At 34.5% G+C, this 8,888-nt stretch overlaps 1 protein-coding gene across 4 annotated transcripts in view; it reads left to right on the forward strand.

Moving 5' to 3' along the window:
• LOC126161921 (cilia- and flagella-associated protein 300-like) overlaps positions 1–8,666 on the forward strand; it is a 144,165-nt gene extending 135,499 nt beyond the window's left edge. For 2 of the 4 annotated variants that reach the window (XM_049918089.1, XM_049918090.1), the window contains 2 exons: positions 4,605–4,833; positions 8,148–8,666. In XM_049918089.1, the coding sequence (XP_049774046.1) occupies positions 4,605–4,803 (199 nt within the window). In that variant the 3' untranslated portion in view covers positions 4,804–4,833; positions 8,148–8,666. The remainder of the gene's footprint in view (positions 1–4,604; positions 4,834–8,147) is intronic. The other 2 variants (XM_049918091.1, XM_049918093.1) reach the window with 1 other exon arrangement.
• Positions 8,667–8,888: the final 222 nt, after the last annotated feature.

Raw genomic sequence — 8,888 nt, forward strand, 5'->3', positions numbered from 1 at the left:
ACTATGTACTACTATGGAACATTGCTAGCAGTTTGTATTTTGTGTCACACAACAGATTAAGTATATTCAAGTCTTCTTGCATCTGTATGAGTAAAAACTCACAGGTAGGATAGTTTTCTTGTCAGTAACAAACGTAGATGCTGAAGTGTAGATATTTGGTGTAACTGAGTGGTACACCATTATTTCTCCACAGTTTTCATCATCTCAAATCATCGGATTCACCTTTGCATTATCACTGCTGCAGTAACAGCAGAAATATAATAAGTTGTCATTAAAATATTTGTTTCATTCACAAACAGTACTGTAGTTCCACTTTGATTTTTTTCTGCTGTCATTCACAAAGACAGGAATAGGGCAAACTGCAGAACTGTCTCCTGATGGTGTCTATACCTCATGTTTTTGTAATATACAGTAAAAACTAAAACTGCTGTGTGTTACTGTGTGTTTAAAATTTTCCTTTAAGGCATAGACAGTCATAGAAGAATGACTGGATCTAAATGCAAGGCATGTGCATAAAACCATAACTGCTTAACTCGTGATTTGCTAAAATCAAGATACATCAGAAATATGTTGTTTATTATCTACTGCTGTTGATATTTCATTTTTAAAGATAAAAATTATTGACTTGCCAACTCTGAAGCCATACTGTTAATTGCATATTATGATGTCTTTAACCCTTTTAATCTCATATGAAACAATTTCTCAAGAATTTTGTTGCAAAGCTGACAATTTTAATATGGATCTATAGTTACCAGTTCCACATTTTCCATTCTTCTTTATAGCTTTTAGGTTCTTTGTAAGTATACCAGCTTCAAATACTGATTTCAAAATGTTTGTCAGCAGTTCTGAAATAGATGTCCATCATTTAGTTATACGCACATTTAGTGAATCATTTGAGCCACATTTTTTACGTACAATGATTTATAGTTATGCATGTTCAGTCTCTCAGGCGTATTATATTATTACATACTCAGAACTTATTCTGTGGAGTAGAATGAGATGGTAAGTGGGTATGATTTCATGTTTTGTCTGAAGTTAATTTTATTGTGAATTAAATTCTTTACATCTCTGGTTTATATAAGTTTTGATGTTTGTAGTTGATATATCAGCACAATTTATTCAGTAATCCTATCATAATTTTCATCTGTTCCCTAGATGTCGCAGTGTAGACTATAATGTCCTTGTAGTACATTCTGAATCTGTTCCAACTTTTTTTTACTGTTTGCCTGTTTGTTATGATGGGTATTAATTAACTGCTGTGCTATTTTTAAAAACAAAAATTTAAGGCACTGTGGTGGAACTTTTACTATTTTCACTTTCAATCAGCTGCTCATGACAACTCTGCGTATATTTTATTCTGGTGACAATTAAGTAATTGCCTCTATTGAAGGAAATATGTTTAAAATTGGAAGATACCACTCAATGTAAGAAGCTGCGGTAATTACGCCAGAATATGATCATGGCTACAGCAACTGAATATTTCTTGTTGTTTTGCTTTGTTGAAATAACTTAAGTGATATAAAGCACAATTTTCTCTATAGAATTATTGTCTGGAAATGAGTCCACATCCAGTCACATGCTACAAACCCAAATAGGATTGAAACACTGAAAGAAATTATAAGGATCTATTACTGAGGTTAGTTTCTTACCTTCACTTTTATAAATAAATATTGCCAATGTTTATTACTATTTTTTGGGAAATACACCTTGAGAAATTGATAGGTTGATCTAAAACTGAGGAACTGTGGCAGACTATCACCTGCAAAATAATTTCAGTTTGTTTGCTAGCAATTTCTGTGTAGCCTAAAGAGATTTAATTTTTCTGTCAGGAAGAGATTTAATACATTCAGTAGTTGTGGGTACAGAGAGCATTCTACAGTTTTGGATCCTTACTTGTCTTTCATTTATAATGACTCTCTTGCCCAGTACAAACTATCAAGTGACTGGAATAAGAAGGGGAAAAGAAAGGACCCACAAAGTTACAGATTAATATCCTTAACATAGGTTTGTTGCAGACTCCTTGAACATATTTTAAGTTCAAATATAATAAATTTTCTTGAGATGGAAAAATCTTCTGTCCACAAATCAATATGGTTTTAGAAAGCATTGCACTTGCAAAACTCAGCTTGCCCTTTTCTTACATGGTATTCTATGAACCATGGATGAAGGCTATAGACAGATTTCATATTCTCAGATTTCTGGAAAGCATTTGACAAGGTGCAACCTGCAGGCTGTTAGTGAACCTCTGAGCATATGTATTTGGTTTCCAGACATGTGAATGGCTTGAAGACTTCTTAAGTAGTAGAACCCAGTTGTTGTCCTCTAGGGCGAATGTTCACTGGAGACAAGGGTATCATCAGGAGTACCTCTGGGAAGTGTGATAGGACCATTCTTGTTCTTTAAATACATAAACAGTCTGACAGACAGGGTGAGCAGCAAACTGCAGCTACTGTTGATAATTCTGTGGTAGAGACTATAGAGGAAGGCATTTTTGTTTTATTGTGTGGCTTACACAAAATTTCTCGTTGGTATCATGAATGGCAGCTAGTTCTAAATTTAGAGAAATGTAAGTGGATGCAGATAAGTAGGAAAAACAATCCTGTAATGTTAGAACACAGCATTAGTAGTGTGCTGCTTGACACAGTCATGTTGGTTAAATGTCCAAGTGTAACATTGCAAAGCAATAGGAAATGAAATGAACGTGCAAAGGTGGTAATAAGGAAGGTAAGTGGTCTACTTTGGTTTATTGGGAGAATTTTAGGAAAGTGTGATTCATTTTCAAAGATGACCACATACGGAACACTAGTGTGACCCATTCTTGAGTACTGCTCGAATGTTTGGGAATCCAATCAAATTAAATTAAATTAAAACATTCAGAGGTTATATGCATACAATTCCGAGGTATGTTGCTAGACTTGTTACTGATAGGTTTGAGCAACACACAAAGATGCTTTGTGATCATAACTAGGAATCCTTGGAAGAAAGATGACATTCTTTTCATGAAACACTATTGATAAACTTTATAGAACCAGCATTTGAAGCTGACTGCAAAACAATTCTGCTGCCACCAAAGTATGTTTTGTGAACATGATAAGTAAAATTCAGCTCATATGAAGGCATACAGACAGTCATTTTCCCTTGCTCCATTTGCGACTGGAATAGGAACGGAAATGATTAGTAATGCGACCGGATCAAGATAACTTCTTCCATGCACCATACAGTGGCTTTCAGAGTATTATGTAGATGGCTTAATAAATGAATCTACCTGAGTACTATACATTTATGTCTAGGTTTAGTCTTGATGTGTAGGCATTTAGTCAGTGTTATAAAAACTTTCTTTTCTTTTTCTCAGCAGTCATATTAATCTTCTTTTTTGCTGTCTCATCACTAATGTCAAGAAACTCTTTTATACTGATGATTTTGTTTCCTGTTTAATAATGCCTCACTGTGAAGCTTCATGGCTATATATTCGGTGACATAACAGAAATTGGATCCAGATGTTCTGGGACAATATTCTACATATTGAGCCGTCTGCACAGGTCTGACACCTTAGCTCAATTCTTCTGTCTGCTAGTATGTGGAAACAATGCTAAGGCAATGGCAATGCATGAATGCTTCTGTGAAGTCTGAGAAAGTAAACACTGTTAGTAAGCAGAGTGTTACCCATGAAATGTAGAAGTTTTTGTACGGGTCTTGTAAATGGTTATAGGCTGTTAATATGTTTCATTATATTTCAAACTGCATTCATATTACTTACTTTTACATTTCTACATGTTTGTTTTTATGGAAAACTGAACACAAGGTCAATCATGCAGGAGTATTTCTACAAAATGTTAGATTTTTTGTTTGCAGTGATTATTTTGCAAATCTCTTCCAAAACTCTTTCTGTAAATACTCTATCAAAGTCATTATTTAAAATTCCATGATGCTCAGTCTGCTTTTGTTAGTTAACCCTAAGAGAGAGGGTCAGGGGAGACTTACTGGACAGGATGAGAAGGAAAAACTGGTCAGTCTTTCCTTCTCATCCCATCCCAATAAGTCTCCCCTGACCTGGGGTTGTGGGTGACTTTTCTAAACTGTACCCCTTCCCCTAAACCTCTTCAGTCCTATTTCCTTCACCACTCTTCCTTCCCCTTCAACTCTTCTGCCAGAAGAAGGAGCCACAGGCTCCAAAAGTTTGTAAGAGTTAAATACTTTCGTGTGTTTGTTCCTCTGCCGCTGCTTGGTGAGTAGATTTTTTATCTATCAGATAAATGATTAGAATAGGCCAAAATGTTTTTTATTCATTAGTTCGATACTAGTTTACTCTAATTCAATAATTATTTGCTCTCTGTATGTAAAAAAGGAAAAGAGAGAAAGAAAAATTGAGATTCAGAATAGACAGACCTGTAATTCATGAGAGCCAGCCAAACAGGTACTATGAGTATGAATTACAAAATTCAGACATGACAGACAGACAAAACAGACATGAGAATGTAAAACATGTCATCTTGGATTATGATAATGAGTTCATTTTGTAGATTTTATCACATCTGAGGCTTTAACTTTTGGCTTTTTTGCTTAAGTCCTAATCAGTGGGACACTTTTATATTTTCTGTTCTCAGGGTACATAAAGACAGTACAAACAAGAAATTATATATATCATCTTTAGTATTCAGAGTAGTTGCAAGAGACAAAAATGGTATTGCTTATTTTCCGTGCAATCCTGACAACATCCAGAATTTTGCATACTTGATAATCGACCCACCAGAAAGAAAGATCACTACTGTCACACATAATTATGGTGGAAATTTCAGTTCTTAACAAGACATATTATTTAAACAGCTGACTAAGGTAAAAATATATTATTTTTAAAATATTTGCACTTATCCTTGATTATTTTACTTTATGCATTGTTTTTCTTACCAAGAAGTTGTAATTTCTGCTTCCATATATATTACACAGTGTTCCAGAAATATAAAAAAAATGTTCATAGCACTATTGTCTCCAAATTATAGATGTTATTAGTGGTAATAATGATATAAGAACAAATAAAATTTGAATACCATCTTTATTAGTTTTTGTGTAGCTGAGGCATGGCAATATTTATTTTCTCTAATTACCTGTACGAATGTTAAGATTTTGGCTCACTAAGTGTTTTCTATTCTGTCATTCATCTTGAAAATCAGGATTTTTCATGAAAATAGTTTGCTATGTGATGAACCGTACAGTTAATTACAAAAAAAGGAGTATTTTATAGAGAAAAATTAGTAAATTATGTTTATGAGACAGAATTACTGAGCAGTACTTATCTTCAGGAGGTGAAATATGCAGTACACAGATAGGCATATATGAAAATAAAAGTGCTTTATCTACTCTCATACTAACTTGAGGAGGGTCTCTTTCATTCTGGGACCTGGGTGACCTGCCCTACTTTTTAACCATTTGCAACATATCCCTCTCTGTTTCCAACATTGAAACTATTTGTTCCAAAAGCTAAACAGTATGTCCCTTTTACTTTTATATGTGTCTATCAGTGGTTCTGAATGTAGGGATTAGCCATTAATTCTGTCTCATAACTTAATAGAACTATATAGTTAGGAAAAGATGGTCTCCTCTATTAAAAAGAGCTTGTAGAAGTGCTTACTTTTCTCTGTCTATTATGTAAATGAGAGGTAAATCATTCATTTACTAGGTACTAATCAGTTAAAAGTCTGTTCTTTGAGGAATGCTGTGCCCATACATATAAAACTTCCTGGCAGATTAAAACATTGTGCCAGACCAAGACTCAAACTCATGTTTGGGTAGCTCAGTTGGTAGAGAAATGGTCCACAAAAGGCAATGGTCTTGAGTTTTCATATCAGTGCACTCTCCATATCTATGCAATATCCTTTCTTTCAGGAGTGCTAGTCTTGCAATGCACGCAGAAGAACTTCTGTGAAGTTAGGAAGGTAGGTGACAAGATACTGGCAGAAGTAAAGCTGTGAGGATGGGTCATGAGTCATGCTTGGATACCTCAGTCGGTAGAACACTTGCCTGCAGAAGCATAGGTCCTGAGTTCAAGTCTGGGCCCAGCACACAGTTTTAATCTGCCAGGAAGTTTCATATCATTGCACGTTCTGCTGTTGAATGAAAATTTCATCCTGGGTGCTTTCAGCATAGTGTAAACTCATCAGTGAGAATGTTGGCCTTTGATCCATAATTCAAACTTCTGCAAAGAATTTGTGAAAATATGAGTAATGTGTCAGTTGCTTAGTCCATCTTGAATCCAGACTGAGAAATGATAAAGAAATATATTTTTAAAATTAATTTGTGTGTTGTACTAGTTTATAAATTAAGAGCTAGCAACTGCAGTGACAATTATACCAATTTTGGACTGAATTGACCGCAAATGTGTAAGCCACACAGTATGAACCAGAGTGTATTCCTTGCAATTTTTTAAAGTGAAAATCTTACACTTATTTATATGAGTAGCATTAAAGTAATGCTTTTTGTGGATACAAACATTTTAAATTAGTTGTGTGTTCACTACTTGCAATCTACATTCAGTTATACCAGTAAAGATAAATAATGTTGCAGTTAATGCATATAAAGTAACATATAAGTGGTCTGCAGGCTCTGACTCCAGTCAAAATTTAGACAAATAAATGTGAAGGACATTCAAATCACTGAAAGGGGTGAAGTGAAATGAGACAAATATGCTGAATTAAATTATTAGTAAAGAAGAAATGTTCATGAATTTTTACTTTGGACTGTAAAGGTAAAGGATTGGAAGGGCATTACTCTATTGTGTGAAAATACTCCTTGCTAAGCTTTGTATGATACAAAATTGAATAGTTATTGTATCGTACGAGAATCACAGTAAGAACTCCAGAGAAATCTGATAGAGAAATGAGTTTAGGAATAATAATTATAGCACAATTAGTTTAACAGCTCATGCATTCAAATTGCAAACAATAATAATACAGAAAAAATGAAAAGAAAATTGAGGATTGGAGTTAGATGACAAACAGTTAAAGGCACCAGAGTGGCAGTTCTCACATTGTGGTTGACATTGCAACCAAGAGTGAAGAAAAATGAAGACATGAAGACATGTTCATTGTATTTGTCAACCCGCAAAAAACTTTTGGCAATCGGAAGTGGTGCAAGATGTTCGAAATTCTGAGAAAAATAGGGGGAAGGTATAAGGAAGAACAGGTAATATACAATATGTACAAGAACAAAAAGGGATCTGTAAGACTGGAAGACCAAGAACAGAATACTTGGATTAAAAAGGGTCTGTTCAATCTATACACTGAAAAAGCAATGACAAAAATAAAAGAAAGTTTCAAGAGTGTGTTGAATGAAATGAACATCTAATGAGTACAGAATATGAATTGAAAGTAAGCTGAAGAAAGATGAAAGTAATGAGAAGTAGCAGAAATGAGAACAGCGAGAGACTTAACATTATAATCGGGGATCACGAAGAAGGTGAGGTTAAGGAATTCTGCTACATAGGTAGCAAAGTAACCCATGACAGGTGGAGCAAATAAAAAGCCATCTATCACTAGCAACAAGGGCATTCCTGGCCAAGAGAAGTCTACTTATATCAAGCACAGGTCTTAATTTGAGAAAGAAATTTCTGAAAATGTACATTTGGAGCACAGCATTGTATAGTAGTGAGACACGGACTGTGGAAGAACTGGAACAGGAGAGAATTGAAGCCTTTGAGGTGCGGTGCACCAGAAGAACATTGAAAATTAGGTGGACTAATAAATTAAAGAATGAGGAAGTTCTGTGCAGAATCTGCAAGGAAACGAACATATGGAAAACACTGATCAGAAGAAGGGACAAGGTGAATCAACATCTGTTCAGACATCAGAGAATTACTTCCATGGTACTAGAGGCAGCTGTAGAGGGTAAAAACTGTAGAGGAAGACAGAGATAGGATACATCCAGCAAATAACTGAGGATGTGGGTTGAAAATGTTACTCTGAGATGAAAATGTTAGCAGAGGAGAGACTTCGTGATGGGACACATCAAACCAGTCAGAAGACTGAAGAGTCAGAAAAAAAGTGCCTGTCATAAATTTATTAGCTTTAGAAATCCATTGTACAAGGGCTAGTCACAATGTTTAATCATCTCAAAAAATATATAAAGGTAAATAATTATTTTTTGTTTGTTTGCAGGTACATGCTACCTTTTCAACCTAATGGTAGTAAATGGTGAAAAAATGTCCGTGTATATCCCATATAACTGATTCAGCAACTATGCAGCTTTCATTGCTATGAATTAGTAATTGGAGGACCTTATACCAGAGCAAACCAAGTACAAATTATATTTTTAAAGATATAAAGTTTTAAAACGAAACCTGATAAATAAAAACAGTTTGTAAACTCACTCATAGCATATGTTCAATATTATTGATTAGCATTTCATACATCAGACACCTGGGACAGGCTACAATTGTTCATTACAAATAAGTGGAATAAAAAAACAGAACTATCATTCACAAATTTTTTATTTAGCAATGGTATTATATTATTATAAATTGATTTCATAGTATTCCATATCCTTGGGGTATGTGTAACTAAACTGTATTATGTTAAACTTTTCTTTTCAGATTATGGTACATCCTATGTTTAATCTAGCTACAGTAAGACCATACATGTTTTTCTCTTTGTTAGAACTGAAGTTAACATGTTATAACTGTGGAAAATATAACTTTTCGCCAAACAGAACTTTTACATTGAGCTCTGGATTTTTTGCTCAAGTCATGTATTTCTTGTGTGAAGAATATGTATTAGGTAAATCTCACCTTATTCTCACTGTGGCTGTTCTGATGCTTCCTCAATGTTCATCCAGCATGTAGTACAGTTCCTCCATAAGCTGTGCACCAAGATTGGCTGCTTATTAGTCTGTCTTACTCT

The sequence above is a fragment of the Schistocerca cancellata genome, chromosome 2 (genome assembly GCF_023864275.1).
Source record: "Schistocerca cancellata isolate TAMUIC-IGC-003103 chromosome 2, iqSchCanc2.1, whole genome shotgun sequence".
NCBI classification, from domain to species: domain Eukaryota; kingdom Metazoa; phylum Arthropoda; class Insecta; order Orthoptera; family Acrididae; genus Schistocerca; species Schistocerca cancellata.